The 20,635-nt window shown below is 38.9% G+C and overlaps 1 protein-coding gene across 23 annotated transcripts in view; it reads right to left on the reverse strand.

Annotated features, from left to right (window-relative positions):
* The window catches only part of GREB1L (GREB1 like retinoic acid receptor coactivator), a 137,499-nt gene that overhangs the window by 59,967 nt on the left and 56,897 nt on the right, over positions 1-20,635 (reverse strand). For 16 of the 23 annotated variants that reach the window (XM_083821847.1, XM_083821858.1, XM_083821852.1 and 13 more), the window contains 3 exons: positions 18,969-19,072; positions 3,943-4,114; positions 3,537-3,734 (listed from right to left, as the gene is read on the reverse strand). In XM_083821847.1, the coding sequence (XP_083677973.1) occupies positions 3,537-3,734; positions 3,943-4,111 (367 nt within the window). In that variant the 5' untranslated portion in view covers positions 4,112-4,114; positions 18,969-19,072. Of the gene's footprint in view, positions 1-3,536; positions 3,735-3,942; positions 4,115-5,446; positions 5,585-18,968; positions 19,073-20,635 lie in introns of all 23 variants that reach the window. The other 7 variants (XM_083821840.1, XM_083821843.1, XM_083821842.1 and 4 more) reach the window with 2 other exon arrangements.

Consider the following 20,635-nt stretch of genomic DNA (forward strand, 5'->3'; position numbering starts at 1 on the left):
CATTTATAATTGAGTTAGCACCTGAATTTCTATGCCAAGCAACCCTAACACATACCACTCTTAAGAAAAAAGAATGGCACTTCAGAGTCCCACTGACTTATGGACCTTTTATGGACATCTAAGCAAGAAGGGAAAACCTCTGTGCCACTGAAATAAATCAGCTTCTCTTTATGAAACTGTTTATCAACATATAAGAAGTATAAAAACCATAAAAAGTAAGAGCACACAGCCAAGCTGTGCCATTAAAATATCATCTTCCCACTGGATTTCAGCTTTGTTTTAAATAAAGAACAGGCATTTATTATTACAATTAGAGATTTGCAAATATCAAGAGCAGTGACAAAAAAAGAACGATTAGCTTTCACAGACGTTATCTGCATTTCTTTGAAAGAAAAGTCATTAGTTTTTGCTTCTGAGAGGCACATTTGCATTCTCTGGCATTACTTCATTTAGGTTAACACATCTTTTGGAAAATAAAAATGTATCCCCACAACTGTTCCCACCCAGAGGTCCTAGAATCTTCTTAAAATTGAAGTTTTTGTATGTCTTTCCTTTATGGACCAATAGCAAGAAGCAGTTTCAATGTGGGATACCAGCCCCTTGTTGTACTGCAATAAACGGGGTATTTGCATAAGAAATTAGCTTCCAAGAATTACATATGAATTACTGGTCACTGTCACTTGCTATTGTAACTTCACAGTAACTGATCAGGTGTTAAGTACCTGCTTACCTAATTGCCTCTGAAACCACCTTGGCCCTTCTTTAAGCATCAGGTAAACTGAGGGTTTAATAACAAAAGAAAGGTGCTACTATTGTGTTTCCCACAGCCTGCATAAAAATGCTATTCCACAAATTAGAAACGGGCTGTTTTAAAGCTACAGCAAACAAGTGGTTAAGGACACTTTCTTGTATTATTTTGTTGCATATTTGAGGTACCTGTACGAAAAGTATTTTTCTTGAAACCTTATTTTCATGGAAGAAACAGGTTAGTTACAAAAAATCACGTTGAGCAGAAAAAAAGGCCCTGAAAAGATGTGAACCCCCAAAATGCTATTATTCTTGACTGCAAAGTCCTTACTGTTATTGCTAATAGTAAGGATCAACGACAAATGCAGTTGCTCTTTCCAAGGGATAACAGGAAAGTTAAGGGATGTAATATTATGGCCAGCTCAGAAGGAACATCCAACAAACTGTCACTTGCGAAGCACTCATTTTTTACAGATGAAAAAAAGGCAACGAGTGCTTTCTGCACCCATGTGACTGACAACTCAGCCATATGAGCAACAGAACAGGTCATCACAGAAAATAATATGATGATTATGGCATAAATCCTGAATTCAGGAAAAGCAAACTGCACAAATCCCTTAAAAGGGAGAAAGATTTCACCCCATCTGTGCTAAAACGTGGGAGACAGGTTTTACAGCAAGAGGAGCCCTGAACTGCAGATTCTAGTACCAAGATTTTGCTCTTGGGTAAGCAATTAAACACACGCTCAGCTGAAAGTATCCAAACAGTCACAGTGACTTCAATTAGTCTAACAGTATTCTTTAACATTTTCCTAATGTTATTTATCTTTGTAATTAAATAACTAAGATAAGGAATGTAAACAATGGCAGCGATTGTATCTTACGTCTCTGGAAGGGCATATTCATGAGAAGAAAGATGAGCTATCAGATTAATATCTTGCTGAGATACGGTTTGCAGAGTGAATGTTTGGGAACCTGGGTGTTTTAAACACGAGTAGAACTGTTCTAACAGATCATTAGCAATATTTTTAACAACATATTTTCCTTTCCAGACACAAAAATACTGTTCTCTTAAATCAGCTCCTCAAGGTAAACATTAGAGAGAGATAAACTTTGTAAATTTAGAACGGTAAAGTTGACAAAGAGTAAAGAACAACCCTAAAATCTGGAAGATGAAGAAACTCTCTCCTAATGTACTCTGATCCTAAGACTTCTACATGACAATCAAACCACAGAACTGCCCATGTAAGGTAAACTTTTTCCAGGACATACTAGAGAGCATAATATTACATGTATACATGAGCATATAGTTACATGTACTATGTGTGTGTACATACACACCACAGACGTTGTGAGCACTGCAGCGAGCACTTGACAGTCAGCAGCATATCAGTCAGATTGCCTTGCAGAGCAAACCTGAGCAGAAGCAGCAAAGGCACTGATGAACATGGAACAGCTTGCATCCACTGCGCCTCTCGCTACAGTGTCCTACTGGCATGACTGAGCTCTTCTTCCTCCGCAGTGTTTAACCTTTAATACATTTAGACAGCAACTCAGCTCTTGTCCTGGTTTTATACCACTGTTTATAATACACTCTTTCATGCTTTCTCCTTCTCTGCTCCTACCAATTTAGAAGCCTCCAAAGTATAGAAAACACTATTTTTTGCAGTCACTAGCATCACAGCTGGATAATAAACTCCCCCAGCAATATTCCCCAGCTTCCCTTAGCAGCCAGTCTTTCTGTTCTTTCTTTTAAAGGGAACTGAAGGTACACTGTTATGTTACATTGTTATGGAGGGCAAACATGCTTCTGTGAACTACATTCAGAAAGGATAAAGTAAAAAAAAAAAATAAAAATCTACATTTGCCAACTATTACTCCCCAAAAGGTCAAAGGATTACCAATCACGAGGATATCACTGCGTATAACCATACACTACAGTAAAATAAAAAAAATCATTCTACAAACTGCAATTTTTTTATGACTCCTACACAAGGAAGCCCATAGTTCCTGGTGAGAAGGGTTGTTTGTTTTGAAGGGTGTGTGTGTGTACATTTTTAAGAATAAGTATCAGTAGATCCTCTGTCTTTAAGGAAGTTAAATCTTCAGAATAAACAATTTCTTCAGAATTCACTATTATGGGATAGAACAAACCACTTAAATAAAGTTTACTTGGTCCAATAGGTATATTCACAATGAACTGACCCTTTCACACATTTAAAAGAAAACAAAAACAGTACCGTCAGGAATTTTGAAGATCTTGAACAATGATCAGGACAGCTCAGGGTAAGCAATCGATGGCCAGTAGGCGGATGGAGAAGAGAAAACAGACAATCTTCCACTACCATCCCTCCTATCACCCTGGTAGCAGAAGGAACACCAAGTCTCCTCCCCATTTTCTCCCTCCAAACTCTCCCTGCTACCCATCCATGCCAGCAACAAAATCTAGCTTTACCAATGTCCTGAATTTAGGTGTAGACTGATAACCAGCCATAGTGATGGTGACTGATGCTAACTTCTTTGAGGACAGTGAACCAATACTGACCAAAGAAAATAAGGGGCTTTCCGAAACTAATCTAGTGTCACAGTGAGTTTTAGACACTGCTTTCAAGTAATACAGTACATTTTATGTACTGAAACAAGTCCTCTTACTCTGTGTTTTCTCAGATTTAAGGCTTTTGACTATGAACAGTGTTTCCAGACTTCCTAGCTCAATACTAAATTTAGAGACCACGCATAATGCTAAGAACTGGTTGTAAAGATCCCGCAGGTAAAAGAAAGGACACTAACCATCAGTAGTGCAAGACCCTTCTGGGGCAGGTTTTTGTGAATATGGGATTGGTGGACTGCTTGAATCTGACATGTCTTCATCCTCCTCTTCATCTTCCATTTCATTACCAGTTTGGTTGGCAGAAAAGTCCAGGTTTCCATTTTGTGAGTAGCGATGTACTAACTCTTTATCCAACTCTTCCACCTTTGGCTTCACATCTGAGCAAGAATAAAATATAAAATAAACTTTTCATCAGTATGTGCATCTATTTCCTTTTAAAATAACCAGTATACTATTCTCTCTCCTCAATAAGGCCTCAAACTCAGATTTTGTATCACACAATCAACTGCAGCACAGCTTTTTGTTTTTTAATAAAACATATCCCACCCTTTTCTCACACAGAAAAACAATTGAAATGTGCCATACTTTCATGGTTACCTTCCGGCAAGAAAGGAGGCTGGTCAGGATCCAAGTACAGCTGAGAGAAGATCGGCCGTGGGACAACACTACTACATCTCAGAGAAGCTTCTATGGAGTTATGAAGAGCTTCTTCAAAACGGGCAGATTTTAGTTGCCCTGCATACGAATTCCCCATGATCTAAAAACGCAAAGGAAACAGTCAATAAGCGGATGGGAAAGTGCATACACACACCATTAACAAATGATCAGTGAGGTCTTCTTATGTCCATCATGACAGGCATTAGCTGAGACATAAAGTTAGCAATAATGTATGCTGTGAGAATAACACCTCTAACTAGTACTACATGTTCACATTTCTCTCTAAATCTGGTGGACTGAGAGACATCCTCTCATTTCTGTAACAGCTTTTAGCACATCTCAACCAACTGCTTTGTGTCTGCTGCATATACTTCCTCTCGGCAATCTCAAGAACCCCTCCCATGTAGAATTTAATGGGGGATAGATAAGACCATTATTATTGTCATTTTTAGGATTTTCAGAGCAGACTACAGAACTGAACATAGCACAGAATATTAAAAATGTCAAGTTTGGCTTTATCACTAGTTGTCTATGTCTACATGGTTTAACTCATGGATATGCCATCATTTGCAGAGAACTCTTATACAGACATCCAATAACTTGAATTTTTGCTTTTGCTAATATTAACTGAAATTACATGGAAGGTCAGTTCTCTGCCTTTTCAGGGTCTTCAGCAAATGCTGTGACATGGTTTTATTTTAAACTGCTCTTTACACTAGTATAGTGATAATGGCCATTAAAATATCTATTTTGACAGTTAACATTCATGTTTATATCAATGATGAATTTAAGAACTTCATGAAATACTTAAGCACAAACAGACCTTTAGATCACCACTTCTCCTTGGGTGACATTATACACCCCACAGCCTGTTATATTTGTGCTTTCAGCATTAGGATACAGACTCTCAAATGTAAACATTTAGTAACAGGATGGCCATGGAAGATTTTACAATGAGCTGAGAGAGACTCAATGAAACATGAAATTTTCCACTCTGCTGGGTCATTACACCATATGACATTTACTCCAAAGAAACAATGATCTAACATTTTCCAATATTCACAATACAAGACTGCATTTTCAGATCATTTTATTTCAACAGAGGTAACTTTTCCCCTGATAAATCAATAGAGAGAAAAGTACAAAACCTTATAATGTTATCTTTGTACTTTCCTTCACTAGATGTCACCTAGTCCTATGACCAGGAAGAGACCTTGGCCAAGAAGATAAGTTGGCATTTAGAAAATCTACGATTCTATTCGTGGTTGATTGCTGGGTTGCTCAAGGTCTTCAGTGCCACCTGTAAAAGGGCAACAATGATGACAGCTGCTTACAACAGCGTTTGAGAGCTCCTGGTATAGACAAATACCCAAGAGCTAACTATTGCTACCCTACTAGAATACTTAAGAATGAAGCTTATCTAATTGCTCACCTCAAAGGCTGGAGAGAGGCTCAGTTCCCTGTTCGGCCAAAGACTTTGTACAGCTTTGGGCAAAAACTCCACAGCTCTGACTTAGCCCTGTTTCTAACAACTCGGGGGGCAGCAGCATTTCCCCACCCAAACTGGAGACTATAGGAATATAAACACAATTTCTTAATGTAATGCATTCACGTATTTCAGCAGCAAAATATTTGAGACAAGCAAATTATTTTTTTTCGCTCTAAGTTTTCATTACATTTGAGTAAGACAGGGGACGTGTATAAACACACAACTATGAAGCAAATTAGGGAAAATGTTACGCTGAAGCAGGATTAGGGTTGCAGTACAAGTCTTGTTAGGTGTCTTTGAACAAATAGGTGGAAAACAACTACGTGACTAAAATCCTGTTTTTACTGAAGCCAGCGATGATATTTCCACAGATTTCAGTGAAATCATGACAAACATATAATTAATTTGGATTTCAGGAGTGCATCCAAAATAAAAGTCTTCAGTTAAAATGTCAGAGCATCATCTACCTCAAGTCTCTTCATATGCCACGTTTTCTATAATCTATGTGATATATACAGTTATGCCAATTACTTTAATTTGGGTGGGAAAGTATTAATTAAATATGGTTTGCAAAAAGGCTAAGTGTTGGCTAGCCAGGACTGTTTTATTTGCCTTCATGAAGTCTACCCAGAGAGGCCTGCATGTGGAGGGCGAATGTCATGGGTTGATCTGAGACAGTGTGTTAGGATGTGTCTTCCTCTCTGAGAGAAAACAAAACAAGGGTACAAGGACATTGAAAATGCCAGGTGAAGGAAGGCTTAGGAATGGGTCTCTCTGTGGCATGGAAATGGGGTGGGAGGAAGGCTTGCCTCGGATGCGTGAGGGAGCAGGCAGAGGTACCGTGAGGGCAAGTGGCACGGGGAGGAGTGGCAGCAGCACAGCAGTCGCTCAGTTGTGGCAGGGGAAGGAAGCTAGGGCCCACAGAGACCGGTGCCAGAAAGCCAGAGCTGGGCAGCTGATGTCCTAACACCGCCCGAGGCCATTAGGACAGCTGGGCCTCATGTGGAGTTCAAGGGAGCTGGGGGGAGAGGAGGGGCTTGAGGAGAGGGGCTGAAGAGACCCTCCCTCTGACAGAAAGCAGCTCTCAGCGTCCAGCCTTCCGATCCAGCCTGCCCCAAAGCCACAGGCACCGATTCAAAACATTAGTGCCTTCATGTTTCTGCTTTTGAACCTACCCTAAATGCCTGGTGTAATTAGGAAGCATGGCAGCGAGCGCACCGCTGCAGTGGCAGCAGCCGCTCCAGGAATGTGTCTGTGTGGAGGGGCTCTGAGGATGCAGCGAAGAGTTGGGGGGAAAAATAAAGTGGTGGGGGTTGAAGGGAAAAAATAAAGGAGGAAGAAAACAATTCTGTTGTGAAAACAGGTTACCTATTGTCCCTGCATTAAAATGTGGCCAAGACTAATGATTTAATACAACTGCCCATTATTTAAAAAAAAAGAAAAGAAAAGAAAAAAAAAGTTATCCAAGTAATTTGTCTACCCTATGTTCCCACATTGGTTAAAAATAAAATAAAATAAACAGTGTTGGACATGATTAAGGAACTCCTCCCTGATCTCAGATGCCTATTTTTCTTCTGTCAACACGAGTACACCAGTGCCCACCCTGACACCCACCATCCTGCGTCCAGCCGTACTACACCGAACCATGAACCTACTCCAAAGCCCACTCAGACTCACACAGAGGTCCCTAACAGGCAAGAGGTTTCATTTGGGGGCAAATAATTCTTCTCATATCTACATGCACACGAACTGCATCTAGTTTAGCACAGAGATGGTGAGATTCCCAGCCTCCAACCCTCTTCCCCATGCCACCTACAGAATTTAGAAGTTGCCTTTTGTTTTCCAATTTCTGCAGACTAAGTCTGTGGTCTACTTTGACCTTAGCAGCATTATGAGCTCTGTTTTGGACTGGACTGTGCAGGATGTTATTATGTGTGTTATGCAGAGTATATACGTGTACTAAGATTTGCTGCTGCGCTTTTCTCGTTCTCTCCCCAGAAAAGGAAGGTTTACTCATCTCCTCTATCTCACCAATCCTGCAACTCCAGTCAGGCAATTTTTATTAATGTCCTTAAAACTTACTATAGAGAGACTAAAAGACACAATTAAAATGGAACAATTTCAGACTGAAATCTGACGCAAAACATGAGATAGAGGAGAATTTCCTAAGGTTTCCCAGCTCTATCACTCTGAGGGTACTTCTCTGCAAAGATCCTGACACTAAGCCATCATGACTCCCTACCCAACACATCCCGAGCGTCTCCACTGCTGCTGTGCTTCTTCAAAGCAGATTTACTAAGCCTACTTCACGCCTTCTTTGCAGTGGCCCAGCACTGAACTGGAGGATTAACAGAGATTTGCTGGAGTTAGAGAGCTGCCTTACAGCAGAGCTGCAAGGCGGCCCTCACATCTGAACTGGGGTCCTTACAAAGAGACATGAACAAGGCAGTCCTGAAATTCCACTAAGCTGAAGGCAAGCGGAGAAGTATTAATGCTGTAGGCTTTAATCAGAAATTAAATATGGACATCATTTACAGAAAGCAAAACTAGGACTGCCAGGTGCTTCCATCAAGGCAGACAGAAATGGAAGTAAGGTAACAAAAAATTTCAAAGATGATGGATTTTAGCTCTGCATCACTTAACTGTGCTGCGAAGTACACAGGGAAATTTGAATGACTCTTTCAACCACAGACGCTGAATTTACAAGCAAGTCTTGTCAGTTCAAGCAAATAATCTGGTCCTATGCAGTCATCCAGGTTTCAAGAGATCTGTGCAGAAACAGGACACTGGATGTTCAAGAAGCAGAGCCCAACTTCCTTACAGCTCCAGCAGACTGGCAGCATTTGAGTACTGTAAACACTACAAACTCATTCTAGTTAGAAAAATAGGTGACGGTGGCCCTGCACATATTACCCCTCAAAAAAAAAAAAAAAAAAAAAAAAGTAACCTCCTGAAAGTGGACTGTTACCCAGTAATTCTTCCGAGTAGATCTACATACTGAGTTGAAGGCTTTGCTAGTAAAAACATAATCAGATCATTCAGTACACCAGATACCACATATTTGGCCTCCAGGTGGGTCATGACCCCAGAAACTTTAAAGGAGAGGAACTGAACTGGAGGATGAGGGAGGGGGTGAGTGTTGTTGTTATGGCTTAAAGCAATTTCACAATTACCTGATAGCGAATGATGAATCTGATGCAAACACCCTCCATTAAGTCGGCTCTATCAAGTCCTTACTTTGTGTTTAACCTAATGATGTAATTGTATTCTCCAAAACACATAATCTGACTTCTGATCTGGCCTAACCCCACAGAAAAGTTTCTCTTCAAAGGGAAAGAAAGCAAGTTCCTTGACAAAGGCACTGCCAGGCCCAGGACAGATTCTGTATCTCAAAGGGTCATCTTAGGCAAAGAGAGACCAGGCATCTATTTATACTGTAAAATTGTTTGGGAACTGGTTGTTTCAGGTACATCTAGCATTTTCTACTATTTGCATCATCCTTATTGATGTTCAGAGAGTCATCTTTTTTTTTTTTTTTTTACATTAGGGAATCATTAGGATCTATCATGAACATGCATGCAGCAGAAAGGATGACAGTAAACAACAACAGTAACAAGTATATATGCTAATTAAAAGTGTAGGCTACAATGACAGAAATATATACCCAGCATTAACTGCAGCACTGAGTGGAGAAAGACTTACGTGAGGGTCAATACAAGAGTGCAAGACAAAGTGTTCTCATTAACAGACCCCTTATCCCACAGCCTTTGTAAGATCCTTCCCCCTCCCTCCCACAGTCCTGTCATGATCCTGAGATTCTCACCCTGCTTTTGTCTGTCTTAGGGATATTCAAGCTCAACTGTAAAAGGGTTTACAGTTTTAGGTGGTGAGCAACAGACCATTCATTCACAAAGCCTTACAGGAAAAATTACTGATTAGTTTGTACTGACTGTTTACAGTGGTGTTTCCTTTTTATTTTTTTTTTCATTATATGAAAATATTTTTGTATTTTCATTTCATATATTTCAGTCATTATCAATAACATCTTATATCACTTAAAATATAGTCTTTCAGCCTGACACTGTCACTACAATATCTGAGTGAGGAATGAGAAAGACCAAGAACACTTATTTTTTTTTTATGACAAGGTTCCTCCTCTCATTACTTAATTTGTAGTATCTGCACTTGGAGTACTGCATCAGATTACCTGGGATTTGGACAATTCCTTGGCCAGAGGCAGATAAATGGCTACCCCGCAACATGAAACAGAAAGCAGATCACAAGTGGTGCTAATAAAGAGGCTGCTACACCCTGACCGCTCCATCCCTCCTAACGCCAGACTATCCCTATAGTCTTCAGGCACTGTTCATGAAATAATAAACATACTAAAAGTGAAATTCACACCTGAATTCAGAAGGGTAAGTTGAACTGATAAGCATAATGATACCAACTTCAACCCTCAAATACTGCAAAAATAAAGTCAGAATTGCATTTTTAAAAATTCATTGATGTAGCACTGAGGCCAAAAAAAAAGGAAAAACAACCAAAAAATAGAAACTGAAACTCAACCTCATCTCTTCTATTTGGAACTCAGAATGTCTCCTTAGTTCCTTTTAACAGTATAATTTCCCAAGCAGTAGGAGTTTGCTTGTAAACTCAAGAGGAGTTTACAACTGCAATCAAACTTAAGAGTATATTGTGAGGTGCTATGTAACAGAAGTCTCCCAAAGTTAAGCTCAAGTTTTACGAAACCGTAGTTCAGCAGTGTTAAGTTACGAGTTCAGCACTCGTGTTCACTGCCTAACATCCTGCGTTTTCCTTCATCTTTCACATGCTCTGATAAAACCCTCTCAGAATCTGTAGATGCAATCTTTTGCAAGTCTGAAGTTTTCAAGTACTATTTCAAAGTTCAGTTTGTGTGGTCAGAATAAAACTATGTAGAACTGTCAAGAGCAAGTCCTTCTTATCCCCAAATGGAGCTGAAAATCATTTGCCAGATTCCCACAGGTGAAGCTTTATGAGTTGAATAACACAGAGCTTGCGCTGGCTTTACTTGTCTTCAGGCCATGGCTCCCACCAAAAAAACAGATGCCACATCCCTGGTCGTCTGAACTCACGTGTCACAAGAGAAATATTGGTCGAGTCGGTGCTCTGGGGATGCTGAACACAGTCCTCTTGTGAAGACTGAGATGATTTAAGGGTTAAGCATGTGCCAAGCTTCATATGATACCATTTCCTCAGTAAACAGATGCAACAAACAGATGGAAGAAAACATTTGATCTCGCTATTTAGTGTATGCGAGCTCACCTACAGTGACTGCACAATACACAAAAATCATGGAGGGCTAGTCTCTGTGAATAAACAACACTATGTTAGAAGCATTTAAGGAAATATATACCTGAATACAGGAAAACTACTGAAAGTATTATAAACAGATTGGAATATTAATGGAGCAAAACTTGAAACTGACACCGTTTGGCAGGCTGCTCCGAATCAAGGAACCCCTTAGGACAGCTGCTGTAAATGCACAGACAGGCTTCACGTGCTAAGAATGTCTTCTGCAAGCAAACGCTCAGCTACAAATAAGCACTGTATGTCCTGTCGCCACTCGCATGCGCCCATGGACATTTACTGTCTCCTTCACACTCTCATCCACACAGCTGTTCGCAACTCCCTCAACAAAAACCAAACAAACAAAAGCTTTCACAAATACATTTCCCCAGTTATTCCTCCTCTGCCTTCCTACTGTGGAAAAAGGAATCTAATTAGAAACCATAAATAAACTGCAGTTTGTGCTTACAGTTTTTAAAAATGATTCTTTTTAGTCTTTCCCCATTGGTGTTTCATGGAAAGTTTTGCAATACAGGACAAGCGCAGGAAGATGACAACAAATTTGACCGTAAGGGCTATAAAAGAGTGGAAGAGTTAATAAAATGTAAGTTACCCGTAGTAAAAAAGTAAAGTTTAGTAGCATATAACCGTGAATGAGAAGATGAAATAGTAGAGCATGAACCTTATGTGAACAGGTCTAAGTCCTTCATGATACACAGAAGCTTTCAAAAGTTAATTATGTTGATTTAACCCATTCTGACTGCAAGGCTTTTTAGAGTCCTTTTAAATGACATTATGATATTAGCAAAGAAATTACTGTGAAGGTTTTCTTGGGTTTTTAAAATTAATCTGTGGAAGCTGGAACAAATCCTTTTATGCTACTTCCACCATGTACACAGGGAATAGAACAAGTCTATGTAATTCTACCTTCAACAGATGAAGTACATTTTCTCATTTCTTTCAGCAGAAAAGCTTCCAAAAAAAATTAAAATGTTATCACCCTAAAAATCTAGCTTTTCATTTTGAATTTTCGGTAATGTTAAAAGACTTCCTCGCTTTAAGAGAAGCATGTGCTCACACTTGTATGCTCACGCACTGATTGCAGAGGCAGCACAAGTAAACCACCAAGGAGTACTTTTGAAAACCTCATCCTGCCTCCTTAAAGCACGTGCACTCATACATAGCTTTCACCCTTTATGGTCTCTCCCCCCCTAAATCAACAGGACTATTAACTACATTATTAATGCCACTGCAATATAACTAAATCAGTAATGATGCTTAGTTTCAACTCTAGGATGAATGCATGCTTTTGCTGTGTAATTTTGATTTTGCAATTAGTTGCAGATATTAATTTTGATTTACTCTCCCAACAACTTAATGTCTTAGCATGATTAGGAAAGTTACAGGTTTTAATCCTTTTGGCTATCACTGCTAACACCATAGCAGATAAAAATAATGTAGTACCTAAGTAATTAATGTAATAACTATTGAAATTACTGTAACTGAATGTAGCAAAACTGAAATGTTTTTCTGATCCCAAACATGCACCTGTTTCCAAACCTAAAAGGATTACATTGAAATTTTGTTGTTGTTTTATATATATAGTTTTCATACGTACGGATATACAGGCATTCACAGACAAAACATATTCTATCAGTAATACACAGATCTTACTGTAAGCTGCTAGCTAACAAACATATTTAATGACTGCTAATTAAAACAAATTAATTAGAAACACTACAGACAGATATGGTATGTGTTTATGCAGTTTACATTAATCTGTAAGGTAAAAGGCTCAGTCACATCAATTAACTAATTTAAAGCTGTGGTTTTAAGGTAGATATATGTTTACTTCAGTGGAACATAAATAATACCACATTAATAAAAAAAAAAGGATTTTTAAAAATTTCTGTGACTTAGAAACTCTATGAACAGTCTTGTATCTTTCCAAGTAAGAAAGAAATACAAATCCATGTCTGTCAACAATTTTAATGTTGATAACTATCCCTAAAATTGTTTACTTTCGTGAATTATGTATTTTTTCCCTGAGGGGTTGCTTCTATCCTGAGAAAGTGAAAGTTACCAGTGTTTCAAGGGAGACGTAGAGTGACATAAAATGGAGAACTCATCTCAATTTGCACTGCTAGTAAAAATTAAAGTGCTGATGGTCTATTAAGCTTCTGTGGCCTGATTGTGTAGAAGCTGAGCACTTCACCTACAACCCCAAACATCTTGAATGCCTTATCAGTAAAGTTTGTGATCAACTCAACACCACTGGACTAACAAAAATCACCATTCTTTTTTTTTCCTGCACACACTGTTGTTTTATTATTTTCAGTATGGCTTTGCACTATAGCTTAGCAAACTATGTATGTAAATTACTTCGCACTATAGCTTAGCAAACTATGGATGTAAATTACTGTAAATCCTTAGGTGCCTATGCTGCAAAAAAACTAAGTTTTCAACATGATGGGTCACGCTATTTACTTGTTGTACGCATAAGCTGGCATTTACCTAAGAACTGATGCACACACACATTGATTGACATTTTAAAGACGGCTGAGATGATGCTGTTTGATAGAAAATCATAGAATCACAGAATGGCTTGGGTTGGAAGGGACCTCAGGATCACCTCGTTCCAACCCCCCTGCCATGTGCAGGGACACCTCCCACCAGACCAGGTTGCCCAAAGCCCCATCCAGCCTGGCCTTGAACACCTCCGGAACGGGGCATCCACAGCTTCTGTGGGCAGCCTGTGCCAGTGCCTCACCACCCTCTGAGTGAAGAGTTTCCTCCAACCCTCTAATCTAAATCTCCCCTCTTTTAGTTTAAAACCATTCCCCCCTGTCCTGCCATTGTCTGCCTGAGCAAAAAGTTGCTCTCCATCTTTTTTACAAAGGAAAAAAAAAAGGCATAAAAATTCACTACAAACATACAGAAAATAGAAGCTAAAACATTATCTATTCTGACACATCCCAACTCTCAACATCAGATTACACAGTACAAGCATTAAAATCTTTACTAAAAATCAACCTAGTCAGCTACAACTGCAGTAAAAGCATTTTCTCCCAACACTTTTTTTTTCCGTTTTCACTCATGTGCTAACTACTAAATAAGGGAGACAGAAATTTTTACTTCCAAGCAACAGAAAATAATTACTATACATCTTGCAGAGATACTACTTATTCCAATAATTCTTAATTCCAACATCAGGTACTAACTGACGCTATTAAAAACATCTTTCTGAGGCATAATGGTAATACAGATTACATTGGTTCTTTAAACTTTCCAAACAGAGATGACCCAATTCTTCAGGAATATCTACTGAGTACTTTGTTTTTCCAACCTTCATGTTATCTGATGCCTGTTCTGGTTTGTGACAGCTGTAAAAGACTAAAAATGAAGCTCCGTAGTAGAACTTTGTAAACTGTCCTTTCTTTTGCTGTAAGCAACCCTTTTTTACCCCCAGAGCTGGGATCGTCATGTGGCAATTCCTCAAATATGCAAACCTGAGAGGCATTTCAGGGCCACTCTCCTGCTGGGGCTACCACCTCGAAAACCAGACGAGCTCTGCAGCCAGGGCATGTCTGTGAGACGGTACAAATGAGGACATCATGCAGCCAAGAACCTCACACGCTGCCTTTCCCACTTCTTCATCTGCAAAATGCGTACTCCTGCCAAAAGCAGTGCCAAAAGCACCATAAAGTTTTGCTCCTCTCCATCTCTCGTCATGTTATTAAATTAATCCATAACACAGATTTCCAGACTAAAAAGTAAAATTAAATCAAGGAGTAATATAGTATGTCTTGAGAAATCAAACTGCCTTCACTAAAACATTTGGATAAAAGGTGGCTAGATGGGTTGCTCGTTTCTCACCTCTCTCAAAAAATGACTCTCTTCCTCCCTAAAGCCCTGACTGAAAACCAGGTAAGTCTAAAAAAGAGTTCTTGTTTTTATGAGGTTTGGAAATGATCATCCCTAAAAATGAACCAACAAAGGTGGAAACAAGTCCCTCTTCTTCTGCAGGGAGGCTGGGTCAGAATATCTGTTGAGTCTACTCGGAGCACGTTCCTGTGCAACTCCTCCAAAAACATTGTTTTCAAATAGGTCAAAATGATCGTATTTCTGCTCATCTGATCTCTGAATACATTTTAAAATGGAACAAGCAAATCGTTTCTGAAACTCCCATGCAGTCTGCAGATGCAGCGGCGTAGCTGACAGCATTCTTCTGCAGCCACTTTTAGTCAGTGATGCAGAGACAAATAATAAAGCTGCTTTCATGGCCACTTCTATGCAAAAAGCAAAGCACTAAACAAACAGGAAAACCTTGCGTAGGTCAAAACCATAGCAATCAGCTTAAACCCACAATCTTGAGTTAAATATTGCATGGACTTTTTTTTTGTGGTGCCACTGCTGAGCCTTGTTTATATTGCTCATAGAGTTTCAATTAAAAAAAAAATCACAATTAATTTCTCACAGAATTTTAGTGGAAATGAACTTCAAAGTGTGGAGTGCTTTGTAGAGTTCTTCCTTTTCCTTTTCTGCAACATGTGTTTATCATGTGTCAAAGCTGACTACTTTCTCCCCTCCCCAGAATACCACAAATTCTTCTGTAAAATAAACAAAGCTCTGTCAAGAATCTCTGAAATTACCAGAGGCAGCCCCTGTTTGAGATCAAAGATGCACATCACTGCTAGGCCTTCTGCAACATCCAAGCTTTCAGTTAAGATGAAATTTTCCACAAACAGGCAATCAACAGAACAAAACATTAACATCACATCTAGGGGATATATCTAAAAAGAAAAACTTTGACATTCAAGCTACTCTTAACTAGATGCTTCGGAATCCCAATAGGTATTTGTGGGAAAAATACCCATTTCTGGGAATTCACATAATGCCATTTAGATCTGACAAAGAAAAACCTTGGCCTTTACCTAAAAGATGTAAAAATTCAAAATTACATATTATTAGCAATTAATAGAAAATTTCAAAATTTTAATGCTTGTATTTGTTCTGAGATGCAATTCATTACTTGCTCTGACATACTGTGTATGGGGACTTTATGTCTTGGAAGAAGAAAAAAAGATAATGAAGTACATTATTTATTTGAGACATCGGATGTGCTTCTCTACTTGTTTTTCTCCCAAAAGGAAAAGTCTTAAGGATGTTTACAAACTGGGCTTAATTTATCTGCAACGTAAACATGCTAGCAGAGGCAATTTTGATTCCGAAAGCTGCTATTAAGGTTTAGTGAGTCAGTAATACAAAAAATTCACTGGTTCTATGCACTCTTGAAAGCACTCATATAAAACTTCCAGTGAATACTGACATTCAGTATGAAGAAAATAGCTCTCCTAGTATTTATGTTCTGCTGTGGCAGCAGTCACAGAAAAACATTACGTGCAATATTCTCATTCTGGGCTAAAATCCGCTTGGGAAAAAAAATGACACTGATAAAGATTTCAGAGATACAGAACAATTTTCTCTAGTAGATGAGAAAAAAATCTTAATAACACATGTAATTCCATTTTACATATTTTGAGTAAATAAATTACTCCAACAAAATAAACAAAATTAAAATAATTATTATAAACAATCTGTTATTAACAAATTATATAATTTTATATAAACAAAATAAACAACATTAAATATTCCAGCTCAAATACATATTTTTCTAAGTGGCTTAATCACATAGCTGATTTTATATACCCCTTAATTCCATATAGATATAGATTTAAAATAGGATATTCATATTTACAGGGATAAAGCTGTAAACAGACATCTTATTGAGTTCCTATGGCAAAAGCCAGCCCAATCTCATTGATAAATAAATCACCTTAATTCTTCCTTCATCTGCTATTGCCTTATTGCAAAAGAATTAAGCTGAAGCCTAGAAAGTCAAAGTTAAGGCCTGACCTTCCATCTCTATCCTATCAGTCCGCTCCCTTGTGTACCCCTCAAACACACATGCTATCATTTCCTGATGAGTTTAGAAGGGGTTATCAGGAGAATTTCAAGACATGTGTCAGTTTTGTGGCAACTTGAATGCTCTACAAATATCATCTGTGTTTAATAGGCGATTTGTATTTTAGTTGGTTTATCCATTCACAACTTTATTTGTTTAAAGGTGCCTTAACCTTGACATAAATCAATGCTAAGCATCTGTAGATAGTACTTTAAAAGAGTTTAAAAATTAAGCTCTTTGGAGAGCCCTAACTTGCAAGCAAGTTTCTTTCCAAAAAGAAAAGAAAAAAAACTGTTTGTTAAGTTCTTTGCTCATTGTTTCCTCCCCCCTTTGAAAATTATGCAGTTTCTTCTTTTTCACTCTTCTTATGGCACTTTTTAAAAGTTTGCAATGAACCACCACATTTGTAACTATAAAAACGCTGGCTCCCACGTACCTTTTTCTTCCTAATTTGACAATGACTGTTTGTGTAAGACAGTAGGGCCAAAGAGTCGGAGACCCTGGGTTGTGTCCTGCAGCCACCCCCCTTTCCAAAGGAAAACAAAAAGCACTGAACCTTTTCTGCCACATGCACTGTCCTTCCCCCACCACCTTTCTTGTGAAGACAGCCATTATTACATTTCCCTTCTCGTTATTTACAAGGTCTTGGCTCTGACATTGATTTCTTATCTGTTTCTAGGACAAATGGTAAGTGTTAATAATCTGTCACTTTAAAGGAAGATAGTGCTGAACAAATTATAGGAATGAATTACTCAAAAGCTAAACATTTTTGTGAGCGTTACAACACGAGCAGCAAATATTGCTCAAGACCAGCCAAAAATATATTTTCAACCAATTAATACGTGTTATCAGATTAAAAAGTTATAATTTAAACTAGGCTGAATCCTGATGATCTAAAGCAAATCTCTGGGGAGATACAGGGTGATGGCTGGTGCAGCTCCCTAAGGAGCAAAGCCTTTTAATTTCTAAGTGATGGGGTTTACTTTTTACTTTTTGATCAAATTTTAGGATCAAAAGGTGAAAGTTCAGAAATCTTTTCAGTTACAGAACCTTTAAAATGATAAACATTTGGGATACCGAAGTACACTTCTACTCTAACTGTCCTTTCAGACCTGCATTGACTGCACTATAATAGCTGCCAACATTTGGTAAGGATTAGCCTTTCATTTAGACAAAAGAAAGCATTCCTTAGCTAAATCAGCACTTTTTGCCATCAGACTCATAAAACCTTTTCACAACACAGATTTTCAAGAGAATCCTTTAAGGTTTTAGGATGCTGCTCCTTTTACTAAGTAACAAAATACACCCCAGGGTGTCTCATTGACCGCACTCAGCTGTCCTTTGACCTCCGCAATTGTTTAGGCCTAACTTCAGGGCCACAGGATCTGCCTCCCCCCCACCAACGGGGTGAAGGCTGCTTCCTCCTGGCACCCGGGGAAGCAAAATGCTGGAGGTTCCCCCCTCTTACAGACTTCTACCACGGTCCAGATGTTGCCACGGAAAACCTTCCTGCAGCCAGGTTTTGGGACCCCGCAAGGGCCACTCGGGGCCTGGGCGGTGGCAATGACCCCCTCGCTCTGCTGGGCCTCCACGCTGCCCTTGCCCCAGGGATACAAGAGGTCATAAAGCATCTTCAGCCTTCTGGGTACACTGGCTATTTAAATGCAACGAGAAACTATGCAAGCCCAATATTGTGTACTAAGACAAGCCTCCCCCTTTAAGAAGTCAGAAAACACGCTTGTGAGAATCTCAGTTGGAAGCACAAATCTATCCTGATCGTTACAAAGATCTGCATTCTTCTTCCCATTTGTTTTAAACCCTTTGAGAGGACAAACAAACAAACATCCACCCTCCAAGTGCATAAAACATACATTTAGCGAGTAGCTTAGGTATTTGCAGTGCCTCTAAGTAAAATACCAGAAGAAAATCATTACAGCTTCAAAAGAACTGCCATTAAATAACAAAGTTGAGCTCACTGTGGATATATAAGAAAAAATGGAAGCATATATCAGCCTTCTTTGAAGAACTTAAAGTATGTACACGATCAAAGTAAAATAAAATAGTTATTTACAGTCCACACCATTCTTAAAATGTAGTTAATGCATTTGAAAGCGTAGATGTTAAACAAGTACACCACATATTCTCTGTTAGGAAAGGCAAATACTGTACCTTCTTGGATTCCTTTTAGCCTATCTGAAATGTAGTCATGATTAAAGGATGCAGCTAAGAGTTTGTGAAGCCTTGCTGTGAAGCTGTTTATAACTCCTGACCACCTGAAAAATAAGAAAGGAGAAAAAAAAATTAGAATGAGTTGTTCCAGCATATATTTTATAACGAGCCAACAAAACCTGCTGATCTACACCCGGTCTGGGCAAAAACTGAACTAGGGTGGGGAAGGGAAGGCCGTGGAGTGGGTGGGTTGTCAGATCATCCAGGTCCCTAATGCATTTATCTGAAGTTCCTATTTTAATTCCTGTGTGCAAGCTGACCGCATTAAAAATGTGTTTTTGTTTATAAGAATACTTGTTTGAAGCTGCATTGTTTCTTTCCTGTATTATACCAGAGGAAAAGTACAAGCTTATTATGGTATCTGTACATTTCTGATGTTGGTTGCTGTACAACATATTAGAAACTTACCACATCAATATGAGAAACTGTAACAGAAACAACAAAAATAAACGATAATGTAGAAACAATAATTCTACTCTTTGTTTAAAAAGAAGCAAAGTAAATGGGAGAGCAGCTATCTACTCCAAACTAGAGATCGATGTTCAAAATGAAATCACATTTTGCTGGCTGCTCTCCTTTTTGACATCCCATGAAGGAATTTCATTTCTAACAGAAATTGTAGTTCATAAAAGAGAAGGCACCTGAAATACCCAGAAGAATGACAACAGGGTTGTTGCAAGTAGCAGGCAGAGCAGTTCCTCCTAAAACAGTGAGGGCTGTATAGGACAGTAATTAACATCAGGAAAAGCTTTAAATTAAGTTATTACTGGCTGAACTCTGACAAGTCGTTCTTAGGCATACAAGCTGGTTTGGTTTCTTAATAGAAATGGACAATATTTAGCCAAAAGATTTAAAGGAATTTGCCCTACTGCTCACAAATGGGATTTTAGGCTTAAAGCTGGTGCCACAGCTTTGGACCAGTTGTCAAAACCAGAACAAATGCAACTCTTTTAGATATAAGTCTATAATTCAGGTTTTAAGATCAAAAGCAATATGGCTTTAGGCTTCTTCCCCCTCCTCCTATTTTTAAAAATCAACCTATATAAGACAGCAACTCTAACCCTTACCTCTTACCAGGAAAAGGGTTTTGTTCAGGATTGCTGTATTCCGGGGTATGACATTTGAACAACTCTATTCCCAGGGACCACCGATGTTACCCCCGCACTACGTATCCCCGCCACGCCAGCAGCAAATCTATCACAGATGGCCAACAAGGTTAACGTGCACGGCTCCTGACCAAACTGTAGGGCTCTGCAAAGACTTTAATGATCACAGAACGTCAGTAATCCAATTCCAGCAGCTCCTGGGTCTGAAATTGCTATTTTTCGGACACGTGCTGAACATTTCACCTGCTAGTAATGACATTTTTGTATTTTCTTCTAATTACACTCAAAGCTAGGACCTTTGGCCCTAGGCCACGGACCTCTATTCAGGCTGCACACATTCTCTTAAACGCCCTGATCCTTTGTTGTCACCCTTAGTCTTTCATCTATTATTTACATCCATTGAGAAGAGAGATACTCTACCATTTGTGACGCTTTAAAGCTTCTAATCATCTTAATTTCTTCGCCTTTCAGCCAGTGCTTCCCCTTATGGACCAATGCCAA

Source organism: Anser anser (assembly GCF_964211835.1).
Source record: "Anser anser genome assembly, chromosome: 2".
Taxonomy (NCBI): Eukaryota; Metazoa; Chordata; class Aves; order Anseriformes; family Anatidae; genus Anser; species Anser anser.